This window comes from Lipotes vexillifer, unplaced genomic scaffold (genome assembly GCF_000442215.2).
Source record: "Lipotes vexillifer unplaced genomic scaffold, Lipotes_vexillifer_v1.1 scaffold689, whole genome shotgun sequence".
Lineage (NCBI taxonomy): Eukaryota > Metazoa > Chordata > Mammalia > Artiodactyla > Lipotidae > Lipotes > Lipotes vexillifer.
The window spans coordinates 732,127-754,215 of NW_006772359.1; the positions used below are offsets into that span (position 1 = coordinate 732,127).

At 48.1% G+C, this 22,089-nt stretch overlaps 1 protein-coding gene across 2 annotated transcripts in view; it reads right to left on the bottom strand.

The window, feature by feature from the left end:
• Window positions 1–22,089, bottom strand: part of EVA1C (eva-1 homolog C) — an 86,729-nt gene that overhangs the window by 612 nt on the left and 64,028 nt on the right. The window contains exons 5-7 of one of the 2 annotated variants that reach the window (XM_007447417.1): window positions 19,227–19,370; window positions 10,165–10,236; window positions 8,351–8,440 (exon numbers count right to left, since the gene is read on the bottom strand). In XM_007447417.1, the coding sequence (XP_007447479.1) occupies window positions 8,351–8,440; window positions 10,165–10,236; window positions 19,227–19,370 (306 nt within the window). Of the gene's footprint in view, window positions 1–8,350; window positions 8,441–10,155; window positions 10,237–19,226; window positions 19,371–22,089 lie in introns of both variants that reach the window. The other variant, XM_007447416.1, reaches the window with a different exon arrangement.

Genomic DNA, 22,089 nt, shown 5'->3' on the forward strand with positions numbered 1-22,089 from the left:
AGGGGAGCTGTCAGTCTTCACCAGGCCAAAGTCCCATAGAAGCAGATACATGCAGTCCTGGACAGCATCTCTGAGACCACCCACACCTAAGTGATCATATACCCCCACTAATTAAAAAGAAAAAGAAGGTTTGGAGCATATATAGTCAACGTATGTATGTTTATGAGAGGACACATAGCAAAGGGCCTGAGAAGCTGGGCCCTCCTGAGTTCAAATGCAGATCTGTCATTCCCTAGTAGTGTGAATTTTGGCGAATTACATCACCTCTCTGTTCCTCAGTTCCTTCACCTGTAAAATGGAGCCAGAAGCCCCTTTCTGTCAGAGTTAATTCCTGCGAAGCTCTCAGAACACTCAATGACACATAGCAAATGTTCAATAAACTGTTAGCTATTATTAATAGTAGTAAATTTTGAAAAATTAATTTACATATAAACTATATATATGAATGTAAGTACTAATATAGTAAATGTTACAAAGCTTAATTTCTTTTAGATTAAAAAATAAATATAAAATGAAAGTTCTGGTAGTAAAAGTTCAACCTCCAAATGATTGTACAGTAGAAATAGAAAGAATGCTAATTTGTACTATGTATCCTGGTCTAAATCTTTACATATGTTTAAGCCTTACATTAATCCTGCGTGGAAAGGACTATTACTTTTCAGTTGTGTACCCCTTGAGGTGTTAGCACCCCCATTTTGGGAGGTAGTGATCCAGCTAAATTCCTCATAATATAGGTCAGGAGTTGACAGATTTTTCTGACCCTTCTGTCAAAAGGTCAGATAGTACATATTTTAAGGCTCTGTGGGCCATACAGTCTGTGTTGCAACTACTCAACTGTGCTGTTGTAACACGAAAGATGATACAGGTGTGGCTGTGTTCTAATAAAACTTTATTTACAAAATCAGCCCGTGGGCCGTATTTGTGGTTCACTGATACAGAGACTCAAGCTGAGGTGTAGGGGAGCCACTGTCTGAGCTCTGCTGCCCTCTTTAGCTGGAGCCAGGACAGGAGCCCAGCTCCTGAGCTGCGAGCAGCTTGTGAGCTGTGCCCTGGCCATTTGCTCCTACGTCTCGATGGAACCAGCCTCCGCGAGGCACGTGGCCTCCTCGTTCACTAGACTCGAATAGAATGATGACTGTTGTCTTCACTGCCTCGGTCCCTCACCAGAGGTGCAGACTGGAGGTTCAGAACTTGACAGTTGTTAAGTTTCATGTACAGTCAAGGGATCTAGCCGCTGTGATCTGACGGGAGAGATCTAAGTGGGACACGTTATCTCCTTGAAACATGCAACTTCCCCATTCGGCCTCCTTCACTCGCAGCTCAATTCACTGGACTCAAATGTCCTTTGTTGCCGTCGCCCCGACAAGCACCATCTCATCACTCTCTCTAAGACACACAAGTCTGAATGCAAAACTGATTTTGGCCAGGGGAGGGGCAGTGAGCTGTGTCTGTAGTGCTATTAATAACAATATATTTTTCCTAAGGGTCGAGGTATTTTGAAGATTTGGTCAGACAGAGACACACATCCTTTGTGCCGTGTTCATTTCTGGGAGTGGTGGTAGAACAGGGATTGGAAGACTGGCATTTGGGACACAATCATTAAACAGTAAACCACAAAATGATGCTAAGACCCGAGGCCCTGATCTGATGGGGCAAATCGTTTGTCCTCCCCCTGCACATCAAAGCCTCTGCTGGGAGTGGACTCATCACTCCCAGCTTCACTGTCACCTCCCTTTCCTTTGAATCCTCCTTTCCTCTCCCTGCTGCCTCCCGCACCCCCTTCCCAAGCCTCCTGGCCACTGTCCTCTCCAGTCCTTCCTGTCCTCATGGACTCGGATACGGGCTTTCTGTGCAGCCACAATTCATCTCCTCTTCCTCCTGGGAAAGCGTAAGCCTTGAGCCCATTGACAGCCACGCCTGTAGCCATCACCTCCTGCAGTGCCTGGAAGGAGCGCTGCCGATGGGCGAATGGAGTCCCATCCACTTGTAACCTTTTCCAGCCATCCCGGTTCAGGACAGGGCCAGCTCCAGGCAGAAAGATCCCATGCTGGTCAAGCTTCTGGGAGACCATGATCACCCACAGCCCCCTTCTCTCCTCGCCCACGAGACCATCATTCCCAGCGGTGGTCTCATGGGTGAATCAGGTACTCAGGCCAGGATCGGGGAGGATTTAAGGTCTGGCTCTGCCCCAGACAGGTGGGTAACTGTGGGCTAGTTACTGTCCCCCACTCTCTTCCCACCTCTACTTCTTTATTTTATTTTATTTTATTTTATTTGCGGTACGCGGGCCTCTCACTGCGTGGCCTCTCCCGTTGCAGAGCGCCAGCTCCGGACGCGCAGGCTCAGCGCCCATGGCTCACGGGCCCAGCCGCTCCGCGGCATGTGGGATCCTCCCGGCCCGGGGCACGAACCCGTGTCCCCCGCATCGGCAGGCGGACTCTCAACCCCTGCGCCACCAGGGAAGCCCCAGAGTGCATTTTTGTTTTGTTTTGTTTTTTGCGGTACGCGGGCCTCTCACTGCTGTGGCCTCTCCCGTTGCGGAGCACAGGCTCCGGACGCGCAGGCTCAGCGGCCATGGCTCACGGGCCCAGCCGCTCCGCGGCATGTGGGATCCTCCCGGCCCGGGGCACGAACCCGTGTCCCCTGCATCGGCAGGCAGACTCTCAACCACTGCGCCACCCGGGAAGCCCCTCAACTTCTTTTTAAAGACTCCAGGTGGACAGAATTAAACTCACCATAATCCTCAGGATATGATACATTCTCTTTATCGGTCAATACGCGGCCTTCCTTTATGCTTATTTATTTAATTAATTACTTTAAATTCTGTAATCAGCACCCGCGCTGTGAATAAGCCCCCCACGTGGGAGTTAGAGCCTTGACAATAACCATGTCTAACCTGTGGGTTCCCCTCCCTCCAGCCTCCTCCCATCAAGGTAACTAGCACCTGAATTCCATGCTCATTACTTCCCCACTTGCCTTTTTACAAAGCTTATGGCATCTCTATGTATTCCTAAAAACTTTATGAAAAAGGTGTAACGTTACAGCGTTGGGGGCTTGGTGTTTGTTTTTAACTTAACAGTATATTGCTGCATGTTATTCCGTTATCTTGACTACACTGTGGTTTATTCACTCGCTCTCCTGCTGATGGGCATCTGGGGGGCTGCCAGGTTTCTGTATGTGGGCCTTGTAGCTGTGACCATTCCTGTAAATGTCCCCGGTGAATACCTGCAAGTGTCTGTCTCGGCTACTGACCTAGGAGGGCAACTGGATGAGCTGTAAGGCATGTGAATTGGGGAAATACTGCCAACGTGGTTTCCAAAGTGGCTGCAATGCATGAGGAATCCTGCAAATCCTCTTCTCCAGCACTGAGTATGGACAGGCTTCTAACATATTTCCAATCATGAGTATAAAGTGGTATCTCACTGTGGCCTGACTTATGTTTCCCTGATCCCCAGTTATGTATACATCTCTTCAGATACCTAACCCTCTTCTCAGAATGCTGTCTCAGGTCATGTGCCCACTTTTTAAATGGGGTTGTGTGTGCTTTTCTTCTTACACATAAAATATATCTGTATCTATCTACAGTTTCTATATATTCTTGATCATTAGACAGTATATACATTGTGAATATCTCTGGGTAAGTGGCTTGTATTTTCCTTTCATTAAGGTGTCTTTTGATCTAGTGAATTTATCTGAGAAACAGGAATGATTCTTTTCTCCATCCTCCCCACCCCCAGCTGGTCTCCTCTCTCCTCTCTTGCCCCTCTCATCCATCTTCCCCACTGTGGCCACTGTAATCTTTTTAAAAATGCACATCAGATCACATCACTCCCCTGCTTAAAACCTATAAACGGTCCCCCTCCTCCCGTAAGGTAAAAATCAAACCCAGACCACTGCCTACGAAGCTTGCTAGGACCTGGTCCATGGAACTACCCTCCCCAAGTTCAACTCCAAAGACTCATCCCTCTGCTTTCTGCTTTCCCACCCACTGGCCTCTCTCCATCCCTCGCAGGGGCCAGACAGCTTCGCACCTTGGTGCTTTTGCACGTGCTGTTCCTTCTGCCTGGAATGTTCTTTCTCCCCTCTTCATCCAGCCCTCCGTGACCCCAACCCCGGTCTGGACCAGGTCTCCCCTGTCATTAGGTCTCATAGCCTCTGGAATGGCACTAAGTTGCTGAGTGTGTTTTGTCCTCCCCCCACCCCCCCGCCATAGAATGCAAGCTCCGTGCGGACTGGGACTGAACAGCCTTGTTTTTCACCAAATCCCCAGTGCCTGGCCCAAAGCAGGGGTGACACAGCTATCTGCTGAGTGCTTGAAGGGAGGGGTCTTGGGTCTACGGCACTAGGCTTGGTGCCCTGTGGGTTGGGGGCCCCATAAAGTTAGTTGCGTTTCTTCCTCTCTCCCTCTGCTCCCGGGGAGGGAGGGTCTGGATTCTATTGCCAGGAGCGCTTCTCACTCATCAGACCTTAAGTGCCTCTTGGCTCAGGTGTACCTCCTGCCAAGTGATCACTCTTCAGGCCATGTTTACACCAAGTCTGCTAATATCCAGTAATCAAAGATGGAGAATATGGCAACTCTTGGAAAGCCCGTTGGAAATAAGGCTTCCTAGTCACCTGAACCAACTAGTCTGGAGTCACAGAATCACCAGATCTTAGTTAGATGGAGCCCTGGTGGTGAACTGGCTCAACTCTTCCTGTCACAGCCTTTTAATTTGTCCATAGCCACTGCTTGGCTGGGACCCCAAGCTCAGGCCAGGCTTCTCTCCAAAGCCCCAGGCTTTAAACTAAGGGGATACCATCTGTTTTCTAAAATCAATTGGACCACTTAAGGCTTTTGTGACCCCTTTTCCTGTTATACTGAATGCGTTCTGTTAAAATAAAGGCATTAGTCTCCTTGTCAAACAGAATCTTCACACTGTGCTACTGTTGGTCTTATTCTCATTTTAGCCTTAGTTCATCACAGGCTCAAGTGAATGGCTTTAATTTCATCAGCGGTAGCAAGCCCTCGGGAATCTCACCATGGTGGCCCGTGGCCTTTAAGGCCCCTTGACCCTTAGATCCCTGGTCTGGAGCCAACACAAGCTCCAGCTGAAACTTATTTGTGTCCAAATAAGACACCGAGAGGCTGGGGCGAGGGTTCCACCCCTTGGCGCCCTGCTACCGTCGGGTGAAAGCACAAAGAGTATTGGGCCTGGCCTGACAGCACTTAGGGATGTGATAATAACTTTCTGTCATGGAACCAAAGATTAGAGGCCGTGGGAACACTTCAGAATCCACACCTATGTGACAAGGCGGCGCTGATTTCCCATCGTCCTCCCTGACAGGGGATCGTGTAACTTCAACTCTGGAATGTGTTAAGATACTTCTGTTTCAATGGGGGTTTGCCTGATAGCCTGGAGTTCCTTTCATATGAAACAATGATGCCCTCCCAACTCAGGAGAAACACTGCTTTCTCACCCATGGCCCCAGTTACCCCATGCACCCCGCAAGTCCACAGTGAGCACTTCCAGAGGCCGAAGACACACACAGGCCCAAGCCCAAGGCAGGGGCTGAAATACTGGGCCACTAACTAGGTGGAATGGAGGACATCAAGTTCTGAGCCAGGCTGTCTAAATAAGTCTCCTTCAGAACAATCTGCAGAGGTACAATGGCTGAGCCAGCTAACTGCTTTCTGCAAACCTCCAACACACACACACACACACACATCTCTTTCCATTTCCCTAATATCAAAAATTCTCTCTGAGTTTCTTCAGACCCATGATCTAAATTCTAGAATGAATTCAAGGAGTAGGTCTATATTATTGAGAGGAGGGTAAATTCTAACACTCCTAAGAAAATGTCTCACAGATCATCTAAATGGCCCAAAGCAAAATCGTTCATCAGGGACCCTTGGATATCCTTGAGTCCGTTCCACCAGCCTCTGTGTCTCAACATCCCAGGACAGGCCCCTTGATTCTGGGTTCTAGTCTGCTGGTCCTTCATGGGAACTTGGCTGCACTAAGGCAGCAAAGCTACCTGAGTTGAACGTGCCTAAACATCCCTCTATAAAACCAAATAACAACCCACCAAGTCCTTACGTTCCTTAAAAATTTAATACCTACAAACAGCAAATACAGGGTGATGATTAGGCGCAGGATAGCTCATGACACCAGAGGAGGACTCTTCATATGGTCACTTATTAACTACTTAGTGTGCATCTACTCTGTGCCAGCTCTGTCCCAGGCAGTAGGATATGACAATGACTAAGGTGACAAACATCTTTACTTGAAACAGTTAATGTCTAGTGAGAGATGGGTGTTTAACAAATAAATCTCTCCAACGACTTCTGGGAGTGATGAGTGTGTAAAAGGTTAGACAGGGCTGGAGGCAATCTAAGTTAGATCACTCGAGGTCATGAGGTTTCCATCCTTCAAAATTCTGAAAGGCATACATCTCTCTTGGAGAAGCTGGAGGGCAGGTTTATATCTGCTGAGTCTGACTCCTGCCCTGTCGCCAGCCACTTGGTGTCCTAAGGCACCTGGCTCAACTCCTCTGAGCCTCAGCTTCCCTGTGTGCAGAATAGGGGATAAGAGTCCCTCTCTCAAGGTCACTACTATGGACTGTATTGTGCCCTCCCCCAGATTCATGTGTTGAATGAATGTGACTATATTTGGAGATAGAACCTATAAGGAGGTAATTACAGTTCAATGGGGTCATACGGGTGGGGCCCTGATCCAACAGGATTAGTGTCCTTATAAGGAGAGACACCTAAAATATGACATAAATGAACATATCTATGAAACAGCAACAGACTCATAGGCATAGAGAACAGACTTGTAGTTGCCAAGGGTGAGGGAGGGTGGGGGAGGGATGGACTGGGAGTTTAGGATTAGCAGAAGCAAACTATTATATATAGAATGGATAAACAACAAGGTCCTACTGTATAGCACAGGGAACTATATTCAGTAGCCTGTAATAAACCATAATGGAAAATAATATGAAAAAGTATGTATATATATGTAGAACTAAATCACTTTGCTGTACAGCAGAAATTAACACAACATTGTAAATCAACTAAAATTCAATTTAAAAAAAAAAGAGACACCTAGAGCTCTCTCTCTCTCTCTCTCTTACCCTGTAGGGGGAAGGCAGTTGGTTACAAGCCGTGAAGAGAGCCCTCACCAGAAACCAAGCCTGCCAGCTCCTTGATCATGGCCTTCCAGCCTGGAAGAAAATACAGTTCTGTTGTTTAAGCCACCGGGCCCATGGTATCTTGTTATGGTTGTCTGAGCTGACCAAGACAGTTGCTGAGAGGAACTGACAGGGTCCAGAATGGCCGCATCACATAAGCAGCCTCCTAATTGCTCCTCTGAGTGAAGGATTTTCATGATGTCTTTCCTCCAAGGGGCTCTCCGGGGACTTTGAAAATATGTGATATTTTCAACAATAAAAATCCTTACATCTCTTAACTATGACAATTGTCTGGAACAGCAAGAAACAGAAATGGGAGGGTGGTTAGAAAAGAGAAGATTCTCAACAACCACACAACCACCACACAGGGAAGATATTGGTAAGGAGGTCCCAAGACTGTTCTATCTCCTGTGTTGAGATGTTTCCTTAAGCCTTTATTTTCTTCTGAGGAAGGCTTACTCCAAACAGCCCCAGCTCTGGCAGGCCTTGAGTAAGTAATGCCGTAATGCATTGTATTACCATGTATTTTACAAAAGTCTTCTGACGTTCTGGCTCTCTGAACAGAGTCAGGCAGGCATTGTCGAAACTTGCAGAGTTGACATTCCAAAATACGGTCTCTCCAGAGGTGAGCAGTGAGGCTGGTGAGGAAAGGTAGCATGTACCATGAGCAATTTGGGCTCTGCTAATTAAGGAGGGCTGAGTCTGACTGATCCTTAAGGGGAAGATTATCAAGGGAAACCTTGGAACCGTGAGAAGTAACGCTGGTGACTCAGAAAGGGGCTCTCCTTTCACAGAGCATGACCTGTTCTGTTCACTAAGTCATCTTTCAGCCCAATTTTCTTCTAGCCAAGGGTGGAATTCAATAATCCTATGCCCTTCCCAAATTTTAGAGCTGGAAAATGCATTCCTCAGCTTCCTACTTTGCAGAGTGGAAAATTCCCATGGAGCCCAACTGCTACATAGTGTGACTTTAGCCTCTGCTACGTCCCTGTGTGGTTCTCTTGTTGGTTGCCAGTGGCAACCATACCTGAATTCAGGCCTCTGTGTTTCTGGATTGTAGAAGACTGCAGTTGCTGTGTCAAACTTAAAGTCCTTTCTCTTTAGCCATCCAAGTGTTGTAACTGAACAGAGCATTTGTGAGTAAGAATTCAGTAAGTCCGTTATTAATTCACTGACCTACCTCGAAGGTAAGCAAATGCTGCCAGGGAGTGGCTGACAATAACTCCATCTTTCCTCAGAACTCTTGGTTTCCTTGGGTCTAAGTTTATACCTGTTTCGTAAAAAATGCAAGACCGATTAATCACAACTGTTCACCGTATGCGTTTTTTCCTAATCCAGGACTGCCATAATAAATAAGAAGTCGTAGAGATCCAATAAGTGGGCCTCTGACAAAATTAGGGAAGACTAAGCCAGGAAGAGCATTTAGTAAGCAGTCTCTGAAAATCTTAAGTAATAAAAGGGATTCAGAAATTCTAAAATGTGTTGGTTCCAACTTCACTCATCTACTCTACTGCAGAAGGGAACACATTTATTTTCCCATTTTAAAGGGAATGGCATTCATCATGCCTCTGGGAGATTTAATAATGTCCCACTTAACCACAGAGCTGCTGTCTGCTCTGTTGACCACAGATAAGAAGGCCTGGAATTATGGAGGGAGGTTGTGTTGGGCTACTGTTTTGGAAATGAAGCAAAATGCAGGGCGGATCTGGCTTCGGACGCCTGGTTAAGTTGCTGTGATGGAGCTTAGGGAGCCCCTGATGGGGTAGCCTAAGGGCCCTGGGGACCCCTGGGAATGTCAGACACGGCTCTCAGGCTTCCACTCCAGGGGGACCAGGATATTCGTGGGATCTGGGTGGGTGCCCTGTTAGAAAGAGCAGAGGGACTGGGAGAGGCTGGGAGAAGCAGAGCCTGGTGGAGAGCTGGAGGGCTAGAACTAGAAGAACATAGGATACTAACAATAGTTATCTCTAAGCTTTGAGACTAAGGGTGAGTTCTATTTCTTGGTGCTTTCCTGTGTGCTCCATAACAAGCACACTTTAGTTTTATTCTTAGGGGGAAAAACTTCATAAATGTAATCAAAGTAACACAAGACCAATTCTCAACCTGCAAAGTGCAACATCTTATATAGATTGTCTTGGGGGGCCTCTGTAATTTCTATCAAGACCCCCAAGGGTATGAACTCCATTCTAGATTTGATAAGAAAACCAAAACGTTCATCCCCTTATTTACAAAAGTCCGGTGAAAACCTCAGGAAGAAGGGCACATGTGGATGGAGGCACACAGGTCCAGCCTGGGTGTGGCCCACCCAGGTTCCCTATGGCAGAGGTCCCCATCCCCCGGGCCACAGACTGGTATCAGTCTGTGGCCTGTTAGGAACTGGACTGCACAGCAGGTGGTGAGCGGAGATGAGCAAGTGAAGCTTCATCTGTATTTATAGCCGCTCCCCATCGTTTGCATTACCGCCTGAGCTCTGCCTCCTGTCAGCATTATGGTGAGTTGTATACTTATTGTATTATATATTACAATGTAATAATAATAGAAATAAAGTGCACAATAAATGCAATGTGCTTGAATCATCCCGAAACCGTCCCCCGCCCACAAGCCCCGGTCTGTGGGAAAACTGTCTTCCACGAAATTGGTCCCAGCTGCCAAAAAATGGTTGGGGACCGCTGCCCTATGTGATCCTCTTTCCAACAAGCTCATCGGATAATCCAGGAGCCCCAGATTTATTTCGGAGCAGATCTTTTTTCAAGGTGATTTTTCTTTTAGGAAATAAGAGAGGGAATGGAAGGGGGATTTATCCTACTTATAATTTAAAACACAAAATGTTGGCCACCATTTGCAACCATCTGCCACAGCACTGCCATTCTCAGAGCTGGCAGCTCACACACCTTCCATCCTAACCAGTGTGCACCCACCTGCGGTCACATGGGGCTGTTCACCTTTACTTAAAGAGAAATGCTGGTAGTAAGCCATAAACCTTACCATAGTCACCGTCTTTCTGTTTCACAGAAGGTTTTAGATTAGCAACGGCTGGATCGATCGCTGTGAGTATATTCTTGGGAACTAAAAACCAAAAAGAAATATTTTAAATACTTTGTACACATAATACAACTTTAAAATGCAATGCAGATAAGACAAAAAAAGATCAATTTTCAAATCAGTACATAAATCACTCTGCTTGTCCAATACACTCACATACATACACCAACGGTACCCACATGATCATCAAATGTCCCAGAAAGGTCAAACTTTAGCCCTATCTTAAAGTATTTAAAAAAAACAACATGGAGAACAAATAAACAAGATATGGCACATCTATCCAACTGAATGATATTTAGCAATAACAAGGAACGCAGTACAATCATCTTTCGGTATCCTTGGGGGATTGGTTCCAGGACCCACCTTGGATACCAAAATCCACAGACACTCAAGTCCCTCATATACATAGCATATGATTTGCATGTAACCTACGCACATCCTCCCGTGTACTTTAAATCATCTCTAGATTCCTTACAATACCTAATATACTGTAAATGTTATGTAAATAGTTGTAAATACAATGTAAATGCTATGTAAATAGTTGGCAGTGTGCAGGAAATTCAAGTTGTGCTTTTTAAAACATTCTGGAATTTTTTTCCTGAATATTTTCAGTCTGTGGTTGGTTGAATCCACAGATGTGCAACCCACAGATACAGAGGACCGACTGCACTGACACCTGCTACAACACGGATGAACTTCAAAAACATGCTCAGTGAGAAGCCAGACACAGAAGACCACATATGGTATGATTCCATTCATATGAAATCTCCAGAAAAAGGTAAATTTATAGAGACAGAAAGTAAATTCGTGGTTGCCAAGGACAGGAGTGGGGATGGGGACTGACCGCAAATGGGCGTGAGAGAACTTTGGGGATCTTGGAAATATTTTAAAATCGGAGTGTGGTGAAGGCTGCACAGCTCTGTAAATCTACCAGAAATCACTGGATCATTTTTACTTACAACGGGTGAATTTTAAGGTATGTAAATCACACCTCAATAACGCTGTTCACTCTGAACATCAACTTCCCTGAGACACAGTGAAACAAAATGAATGGGACCAACTCAAAACTCATCACCGACCTCTCCCGGCTGCGATTCCACTTTTTGTTCACTCTCTTTAACTCACTGCTTCCTTAATAACCCTGAGAGAATTCGAAGTCTCTGTGCTAGAATGCAGCTCTCAGTATTTTAAGAAAGGATGACAGAAGGATGAAGAGAGAGGGCAGTGAAATAGACTCCTTTGGAAGATGGTTAAAGGTTCTTCCAAACTGACCTTAAGAAAAAACCATCCGATCTCAAGACTCCCCAGGCAAAGAGGACAAGACAGTAGCAGGACCCGAGCAGGGGGTGCAAAGCAAGAATTCTGAAGAGCCAGTGCACTGCAGCCAGCTGGGAGAAGGGAGAGGAAACCAAATGTTTTCGCTGCAAAAAATTATTTTTGTTTGTTCTTCGGTTCAGCTGGTATCTGGGAGAAGCGGCAACAGGAAATAGAAGTGAAGCCAGTACAAACCAGGCAAGTTCAACTGAACTGATTTTTTGGAAAAGAGCCGGTAAAGCCATCTTCAGCAGCAAGCAAACCTCATTTCCTTTCTCAAAGTGCTTAACGAAAGTCTTTTGGGGATGTCCCGGGATTAACAACCAGAGGACGTTCCTAAATTGTGAATTTTCCACGTGTAGGAGGCCCTGGCGCCTTTGTGACCATCAGCAGCAAGGGTCACTTTCCAGGGCGGCACAGTAATGGGGACAGAGGCGGTGTAAGCTGTCCACCCCTCCCCCCAGGAATGCTCCTTGGCCGACCAAGGGGCAGGCACACTGCTGATCCTGGGACGCCGGCGGTTTCCCAGACAGCTGGGCTGTGCTGCCCCAGATGCTTTCTGATGAACAGCCTCTCCATCACTTCTGCGCCCTGATTCTTCGGCAGGAGTTAAGTCCTCTCTGCAGGAGTGGTGTTTCTTTCCCACGTCTGCCTCTTGGCTTGTAGTCAAGATGCAGCCGCAGGAGGGCTGGGCTCCCTACAAATGCCAGAGGCTTTCCAGCGCGAGGAGGAATTGCTTGGAGAGGAATGAGCTTTGCAGAATAAAACATTAAATCGCCTTTGTATGCCGCAGGCTCACGTCAGGGAACTTGCTGCTTTACTACGTGAAAATGGCTCTCGTACTGGGAGAATCTTTTAGGATCTTTAAGGTAACAACAGGTGTCAACACACCTGTCAGATTCTCATATCTCCTGTTTCAAACTGATTCTGAATGAGGACAGGGACTGGGTGTCATTTACTACCACCCCTAAACCCGTCCCTCCCCACTTGAGGTCCATTTGTGAAAATGCCAGCAAACCCCTTTTCATGGAGCTCCCACCACGTGCCAAACCCTGTGCTCAGCGTTTAAACAGCGCCTCTTGTGCAGTCCTCTTAGTGACCCATGAAGATGCGTGTCATTCCCATTCCCGCAGATGGAAAAACTGAGGCTCAGAGATGAACCATTCACCTAGCAAAGGGCGAAGCTTCAACTCCTGGTCTCACATATGCCCTTACTCTTTTCTGGGATGCTGGGACGTTCAGCCTTTGGGAACCGGATACAGGATTGTTTTATTTTATTTTATTTTTTATTTTTTACATTACGCGGGCCTCTCACTGTCGTGGCCTCTCCCGTTGCGGAGCACAGGCCCTGGACGCGCAGGCTCAGCGGCCATGGCTCACGGGCCCAGCTGCTCAGCAGCATGTGGGATCTTCCCGGACCGGGGCATGAATCCGTTTCGCCGGCATCGTCAGGCGGACTCTTAACCGCTGCGCCACCAGGGAAGCCCTACAGGATTGTTTTAAAGGATTATAAAGATGGCACAGCAATTCCCACTCAGATAGGCCCCCTCAAGCCTGTTAGGTGAAACCAGAGATGATGATTCTAATGGGCTCCAGTGGTTCGCTAAATTTAGGCAGGCCCCCTTCTTGAATTTTTTTTCCCTGAGTAAATCTGTGTCAAGCCTGGATCCGGGTAGACTTTAAGAAAGAAGCCTCCACAGGTTGAAATTAGAGCCCCACATAATTTTTCACATCAGAGACAAAAAAGATCTCTGCTTACCCTCTCAATAGGTACCGAGATTGCATGAGCACCTCTGAATCCTGTCATTCCCCCATCCCGCCTGTCCCAAACCTGCAGCACCTATTCCTCCTGTCCCCAATCCTAGCACCTACAGAAGGGGGTACCCCAAATTCTGGTACCACCATCCGTCTTGTCCCCAGATCCTGGCATCCATTCCTTTTACACACAAGCCTGGTAATGAAACAGAGCAGGACCTTACGGTCTTTCTCCCCTATGTCCTCTGCCTGCCTTTTGCCTGCGGAAAAACTTTAGCCAAAGAATAAGTTTAATCAGAGAAGTGAGAAAATGCAGAAAGAAAGGCAAACAGTCAAAGGAGACCAAATAATAATAGTTTAGTCATTAAGCATAGTCGAGGACTTTTAGTTCCTTCTCAAGGGCTATAGATGATATTCTGAGCCATACCCTGTGAGCTGCCTTATAGATACTGAAACCCCCGCCAGGCGGGAGAAGTTAACTACGTGATGACCAGACTGTAGCCATGACGTAAGGTGTCACAATTCCAAGAACTGGCCTCAAGGAAATGGGAACAAACCGACCCTGGAAGTGAAGATTAATTGTACTTAAAACAATCAAGATGACGCTGGTCAGACCACCGATGACCAATTTCAAGACGACCGTCAGAGCTGACTGTGCTGTTTCTGCACGTAGCCCCTCCCTCAGCCTATAAAAGCTCTTGCCCACTGGTTGTCAGTGGGGGGAGTCGGCCTTTGGACAGGCATCCCCTCCCTCCCACCTCGCGTAGGTTGCCGGCATCCAAAAGAAAGCACACTTCCCTTTCCACCAACCTGGCCTCTTTATTGGCTTTTAAGCAGCGAGCAACTGGACCCCACTTTCGGTTACAGTACCACCATCCCTCCTGCCCCCAAATCCTGGCACCCATCTCCTGGGAGGAGCTGCAGGCCCCCGGCTGAGGTCCACGTGTTTCCTGTCCCTCTCAGGAACTGTCAGGGCGGGGATGCTGGCTGTGCCTCTGTCTTGGTGACCCTCAAGGACCAGTGGCTGTGGACCCAGGGAGAAGCCCTCCTCGTCGGGGTGAGGGGAGAGCAGGCCGTTCTCCAGGTCTGCCTCCTCCTAAAAGGAGGAAAGTCTGAAACCTATCCTGTCCAAGAGATGTGGCTAATAATAAAACCTGGATAAAAATTGAGAGTGAGGACCTCGTCCAGCCATGCATTAAAGAAGGGAGCTCCAGCGATGCATCTCCCGGCCCAATCAAAGAACGATTGCTCTGCTCTCCGAGGGGTTTGACATCAGCCAGATGCACCGCCTACAGTTCAAAAAGCAAAAGGTCCACAGCCTGAATCATTCCCCTGAGGGTACACCAAGACGCTGAAATTCTCCACTCAGCCTACGAGCAATGAGGGAGGGAAAGGCAGGATTAAAGGAAGCTATAAAATAGGGAGGAGTGTTCCTATCAAAATGCAAATTACTTACGTCCCCAGAGAACACCCTCCAAGGGCTCCCTGCTGCCCTTAGGTACAAGCCAATCCTTAGTCGCCCACCCCCCAAGGTCCCTCCGTCCTGCTCCTGTGCTCACTTCCCAGACTTTGCCTGCCCGTCACCTTGCTGACTCCTTACACACCTGGTCTCACTTGCCTCAGACGCCACTCCCCTGGGAAGCCCTCCTGTTCCCCCAAGTCACCAGGGCCTGGAATCACCACATTCCATCCTACAGCTCATGAGGGCAGGGACCACACTGCTCACAGCACTGAGGCAAGCTCTCCCCAACCCAAGGGGTCGGGTATTCCTTGGGTGGGCGCAGCAAGATTGCTGGGCCGAATAGCAAAGCCCGGTTGGACACTGCAGTCAGAAGCCAGGTAGTGGAAGAGATGTCTATTGGGGTGGATCTTCCATGAGCCTCTTAGGTAAGAGCACCTTGATTTGAGTAGGGGGTTGGCTGGGCCCATCTCTAGCAGCCATGTTTATAATCACATCACATGGTCTCTGGCCAAGGCAGATCAAAGGAGGGGGCTACTGGACCCCAGCCCAGCCAATTAAATAGCTCTCTGTTAGAAATTTGGAATTAAGTTGCCAGATTGCCAGTGTTCGTGTTGTTTGAGCATAAAAATCTAACAGAAGAATCACTCAGGCTATGGGGATAGCTGTACGGCATCCAGCCCAGGGTCAGAGGGCTGTCTGCAGAGAGGGGAGGGGGGGGGGGGGGGGAGAGAGAGAGAGACAGAGAGAAAGACAGAGAGACAGAGAGAGAGGGAGGGAGAGAGAGACAGAGAGAGAGACAGAGAGAGAGAGAGACAGAGAGAGAGGGAAGGAGAGAGAGACAGAGAGAGAGAGAGGGAGGGAGGGAGGGAGAGAAAGAGAGAGAGAGACAGAGAGACAGAGAGAGAGACAGAGAGAGACAGAGAGAGAGGGAGAGAGGGAGAGAGGGAGGGAGAGACAGAGAGGGAGGGAGGGAGGGAGAGAAAGACAGAGAAAGAGAGAGACAGAGAGAGACAGAGAGAGAAGGAGAGAGGGAGGGAGAGACAGAGAGAAAGGGAGGGAGGGAGGGAGAGGGGAGAGGTGAGGGACGGCTGCCATCGCAGTGAAGTCTCCAGCTTTGGCCCACCCTGAGGCCTTGCTTTCCTGCCCTGGCTTCTGGAGCGTTCTTCTAGCCTCAGGGTACCTCCCCAACCTCAAGCCCCTTTCGGCTTAAGCCAGCTCAACTTGGTTTCTTCATTCATATCCAGAGAGTCCCAAGTAAGACAGATTTGCTTAGAAATTAATTCCTGACATCCTCTGTTTTTGTATCAACTCCCACATCAGTAGAACTCATGCTTTTAAAATGTAAAACCTTTCATGCCCATTTGGTAATCTAAACAATATGCAGACATTGCAAATCATGTTTTAATGATTCAGGTTTCACAGTGAAGGGCCATCTGTTGGGGGGAGAAATAATTTTAAAATGTCAACCACTTAAAAAAGAAAAAAAAATGTCAACCACTCAGAAGGTGGTTCGAAGTTGCCTTAGAAGGTGTCTGCTTGGACAGTCGGGGCTGCGCTGGGAACATTAAGTGGCCTCAGGCTGAGGGTCACCACCTCCCTTTGGGATAACTCCTGGGGAACCACGCTAATGACAGGTGGCCACTGTCCACGGTCCCACGTCCGAAACCAAGATGCAAAGCCCCCTCTCTGACCTCGGCTTCCCACCGTCAAGCTGACTCACTTGGATGCCTCCCTCTGCCGTCCTTCGACCTCATCCAGACCCTTCCCCGTTGCCCAGTGAGGCTGGAGCAGCCCTCTGCTCCGTACCGGCCCTCAAGCAGCTGGCCCTGAAGGAGGGACCCACCACCGGGCAGACCAGAGTCCCCCAGAACGCTGACCGCTAACCCCCTGGGATCTCAACACACCCAGCACCGTCACCACCACCCTTTCCGAAGTCAGCCTGCCCTCGGGTCCCCACGGCCCTTACTTCAGACCTTCACCCATCTCCTCAAACCCCTCTCCCCTCCCCCAAGTCCTCACAGCGGACCACCTCAGCTCGCACTTATCTTGAGAAGGTTGAGAAGACAGGGGCCATGCAGTTGGAACCCCAAGCCCTCCCTCCATCCATTCCCAGAGCCTCTGCCCCACCCCGTTGTGACAAGGGACAAATCTTTCCCGCCCTTGTCACCTTCTCTGGACCCCAATCTTGCCCAAATAGGCCAGGTCTCCCCAGCATCTCGAATGTCTTCCTACTTTCCCAAACCTCTCAAATCCACCCAGTTTTGACCACGTCCTCTAGCGCCATTCAGGTCCGAGTCATTGCCTGCTGCTGTCTGACTGGTCCCTGCTTCCATCCCGCTCTAGCCCACCCTCCACCCTACAGCCGGAGTGGTCCTCTAAGGGTCTAATCATCACCAAATGACCCCGTTACTTAAAACTCTCCAGTGGCACCTCCTCCCAGGCCCCTCCCGTGCTAGCTCATCCACCTTCCACCTCACCCACTGCCCTCGTCTCCCCCACTCAGCATCTGCCCACCCCTCAGAGGACAGGGGTAAATTCGCCCCAGGGGAAAGTTCTCTTTGGAAAACTTCTCCGTTCCCCCACCTCCCACCAGCTAAAAGGGCCCCTCCACTGTTATCCTTCCACATGGCATCCTGTCCTTTTCAGAAGCATCATTTATCACAGTGGGTAACGACACATTTCTCTGGTTATTTGTTTAATGCCCATCTCTCTTCCCCAGCTGATAATTCCATGAGGACACGGACGTCTTCTTTTCTTTTTTAACTAAAACACGCCCACAGTGTGCTGAACGAGTGAATGAGGGAGAGGGAGCTTGGACTGGAACACGTGACCCCTAGCTTCTGAAAGTCCACCTTCTCTTAGCGAACAGCAGCCTTAGCCTGGGAACTGCCCTGGCCTCGCCTGTGAAGGCACACCAGGAAATCCGCCTTATTTGCAGGTTAATGTCCTGCCCTTCCCTCAACGCTCAGCTGGGGAGGCCTGAAGTTGCTAGAACTTCAGAGTGATCTGTCTGGTATCTTGGGGAAACTCAGCCAGAATGGGCTCCACGCTACCCAGAGCTGCTTTACATGGGAGCCAGAATATAGACAGGAGAGCAAATAAAACCATGCTTCCTGGAATGTGAGTGTGGGTGCTGTTATTTTGGGAATCCAATCATGTAGTCACTGCACTGTGCCTATAACAGCTTTGATATTGCAGAGGACAGCGGTCTGAGCTCAGGAGAGAAAAGGCTGGGGATGTAACGAAAGATTATTGGGCCATAAAAAGGAATGAAGGACTGACACGCACTCCAAATAGATGAACCTTGAAAACATATACTAGGTAAAGAAGTCGGTCACAGAGAACCACATATTGTCCGATTCCATTTATATGAAATGTCCAGAAGAGGCAAATCAGTAAAGACAGAAAGTGGTGGTTGCTTAGGGTGGGACTGGAGGGTGAGGGATGGGTCGGGAAGTGACTGCTAAAGGGTCCAGGGTTTCTTTGGGGGGAGTGCCGAGAATGTTCTTAAATTAATTATGGTGGGAGTCGCAAAATTCTGTGACTCTACTAAGATCACTGATTTGTACGATTAATGGGTGAACTGTATAGTTTGTGATTTATAGCTCAATAAAGCTGTTACCAAAAAAAAAAAAAAAAAAAAAAAAAAGACAGGCTAGGGGTATCTGGCAGGGGGAAAGGGGTTTCCAGGAGCAAAAATATTGGCTTCTTCAGTTATGATGTTCTTTGCTTTCCCTTTGCTTCTATACTTATTTCCAAAACAAAAACAGAAACAAAAAACACCTTTAAAAACCAGTTCACATGTCAGGATTACAAACCAGAAATCCACGGCACCCTCTGAGGGTAATTAACAGCTGATTTTTAAAGGCAGCTTTTTTATAAAATTAGAATCGAATGAATGAGCAATTTCATTTTATTATTTGAAGACACTAGGAAAACAAAGTGATGCTGTCATGTAACATATTTAATGGCTGCGGGGTAAGCATGTGATGTGTTGGTTTAACCCCGGGGGTACGTCGATAAAACGGCTGTCGGCAGCGCAGAGAATTAGTCATTTTACAGCCTAAAGGCTGGGATGGAAGATTAACTAGGAGTCAAGCAATACTGAGTGAATGAACTTGTGTGACGTGCCCATAAATTTCAGAGCCTCCTAAGAACCCAGCTTACAATCATTCTTCTCAGTGACATCCATTTTATCCCATTTGCTTGTTCTTTCCCTGCCCACCCCGCCTGCTGCCCATCTGATTGCTAAAAGCACTTTTAAAACAAATGTGGACCAGAGACAATTCGATCGCTTATCTGAGGCGAATGTCATAAACCAGGCTAAGGGATAGGAGAAAAGGCTCGCGAATAACTGGGATGACGGCACAGTTTCAGGGTAGAGTGAATGCAATGGTTTGTTGCTGGAAAACTTCTGTTCACGTGCTCACCACCTCCCCAAGGGGCAGGGTCTCCAAGCAGCTTGTGGAGGGTGGATTCTTACCACACGCGTAGCTGACGGTGAGGTATTTCTTCACTCCTGGAAGACAGGGGCTTCCGAAATGGTGATTGTTGACGAGGATTTTGCATCTCTGCTTCCCATAACACCTCCTGGATAATACTTGCAAAGCCGAGTAAGACAAGCAATCTGAGAGGCAAAAAACACCAAGAACTTCATTTTAGCTGGATTCCACGTATGGCCACCATGTAGCTTCTGTTATTTTCTGTAAATAAGTATACTGAGCTGGATTGCACATCTCATGGAGATTGTTTCTCTGATTATTTTCTGTCTCATCAAAGCACCCCGCACGGGCTAAGTGTCAATACTACACAGGAAGGCCTGGAAGGGCTTACTTTAATCAGACTGCTCTAATGCTCTGCTGTCACTGGTCGGAAATCCTTATGTATTTTTGAACAAGGGGCCCTGTATTTGCATCTTGCACTGGGCACTGCCCCTGTCTCCCCAAGTCAGGTAACGGGCCCTGCATACAGGAGAGGCAAAACATGCAGAACACTGAATAAAGATTCGTATTTCTTTTATGAGCGTTACCTCTCTGAAATATTTTAGTTATTGGTTAATTTTGAGAATCCTTTTCCCTGTGTGAACATAAGCTCCATGAGGACGGGGACTATTTCCATTTTGTTCCTTATCTAATTCCCACAGCCTGGTCCACTGTGGAAATCCAATAATAACGAATGAATGAATGAACAAAAGGATAGATGGATGAATAAACATAAGGACATGGTTTTCAGCACCCTGGCACGATGCCATCACAATTAGTAAATATTAACTGATTCGTGGGAGTCGAGGGGCTCTGCGTGAGCTGGAATAGCGGGCATCGGCAAGGAAGATGCAGTAGATGAGCCGGAAAAGCAAAATGGAGCAGGACCAAGCTACCTCTGAACGCTGAGCTAAAGATTTTGAACTTTATTCTGCAAGCAACAGGGAGCCTAAAAAATGCCTTGATGCCGCTTCCTTTGGGGACAGCGTATGGGATGCCCTGGGAGAGAAAAGGAACCAAAGGCAGGGAGACTAGTTCAGAAGCAATTTTAAGAATACACGTTGGGAGGAGTTAAGGGCTTGAAGAGAAGGGAATGCAGGAGAAGAGAATTCTAGACACCTCGCAAAGTTCAGCTCTCACCATAACAGCTAACATTCTGCCAGGCTCTGCTCTCAGCACTTGTATGTGAGCTGATACAGTGTTTCAACAACCCCATGAGATAGGTTGTTTATTATAATGTCTTATATTTTAGAGAGACTATATATAGGATATATTATTATGTATCATAAGTTGCTTATATAATCGGTAATAGGTTAGTTAATATCTAATAGGTTGTTTATATTACATATATGTTTATATATAGAGAGAGAGAGAAAGAGAGAGAAAGAGAGTGTGTGGGTGTATATATATATATAAAATATCAATTTTGTGAATGGGGACACAGATGTGTGAGAGGTTACGGAACCTCATACAGCTAAAGAATGAGGACAGCAGGGTCTGGACGTGAACACAGGGGAAAGGCCCCCAAGTCTGCAGGTTTAACCTTTTAACCTCTGAGCTCCACTCTTCAGGTCTTCAGTGGAGGGGGGGTGAGGGCCCCACTGAGGATGAGTCAGACCTTCAGCCTGGGGACAGAGGAGATGGCGGTGCCATTGCCGTGGACAGGGGAGATCAGTAGCAGTAGGCAGTTGGGAGGACGAGATGGTAAATTCATTAAACTAAAACAAAACAAAATAAAAAACTATTCTGCCTTTCAGAGGGGAAGGACCATTCAGGAAAGTTTTCAGATCCTGAGATGCCCATGGGACGTGCATGCCCGCAGAGCCCGAGGGCTGATGCTATGAAGCTGGTCTCAGGGAGAGCACAGGCGCCCAGCGGCAGAGACCTCCAGTCACAGGACTTTTCTTTTTTTGGCTACACCACGTAGCTTGCGGGATCTTAGTTCCCCGACCAGGCACTGAACCTGGGCCGTGGCAGTGAAAGCGTGGAGTCCTAACCACTGGAGCGCCAGGGAAGTCCCCTCACAGGACTTTTCTTGTGCTGTCTGTTCATGTCTTAGAGATGACAAACTCCTCTACTCTGTAAAAACAAAACCCCTGCAGTCCAATCCCGGAACCTGTCTCCAGCCTTATCGCTTTCCTTCACAGTCAGGATTCTGGAAAGGTCCTCCATGCCGGCCACCTCCGCTGTGTCCCCCTCCACCCACGTCCCAGCCATTCCTCAATGTGCCTCTGCCCTCCACACACCCTGACAAGGGTCCCTTCCCTCAGATCACAGGGACCTACTACTGTCCTAGCAGAGAGATGTGGCCGGCCCTAATTCTCGCCCATCTCCGGAACTCTGGGTGCCTGAACACTCTTGCTGGAGGGTTCCTCCCTGACCTTGGCTGCCTGGTGCCCTTCTCCCCCATCTGTCTGACTGTTCCATCCCAGAGACCCCTGCAGGCCTGCTCGCCCCACAGGAGGTCCTTCCTCAGCCTGGGCTCTCTTCTTGCACCTGCACACGCCATCTGGGCCCACGTCCACCTGGACCATCGGAAAACTGAGGACCCGACCGCTTCCAGCTCCCATAATGGATCGCTTTCACTGTTCCCTCAGGAACCTCTCACTCCTCACGTGACATTCATCATGTTCCCCTCCCCCACCAACACCCAAGCGAAGCAACCTGAGCTTGCTTTTCCCCCACATACTGCTCTCAGTCACGCTGCGACATCCTCTAGGCAGCCCGGCCAGAAGCCCCGGCTCCCTCCTCCAAGGTCTGATGCTCGGTCGTAGAATCATCCCTCCTCAGTTCCCAGCTGCAGCTGCAGCTTCAACCCTGTCACTTTTGCAGGAAATCTTTTTTTTTTTTTTTTTTTTTTTTTTT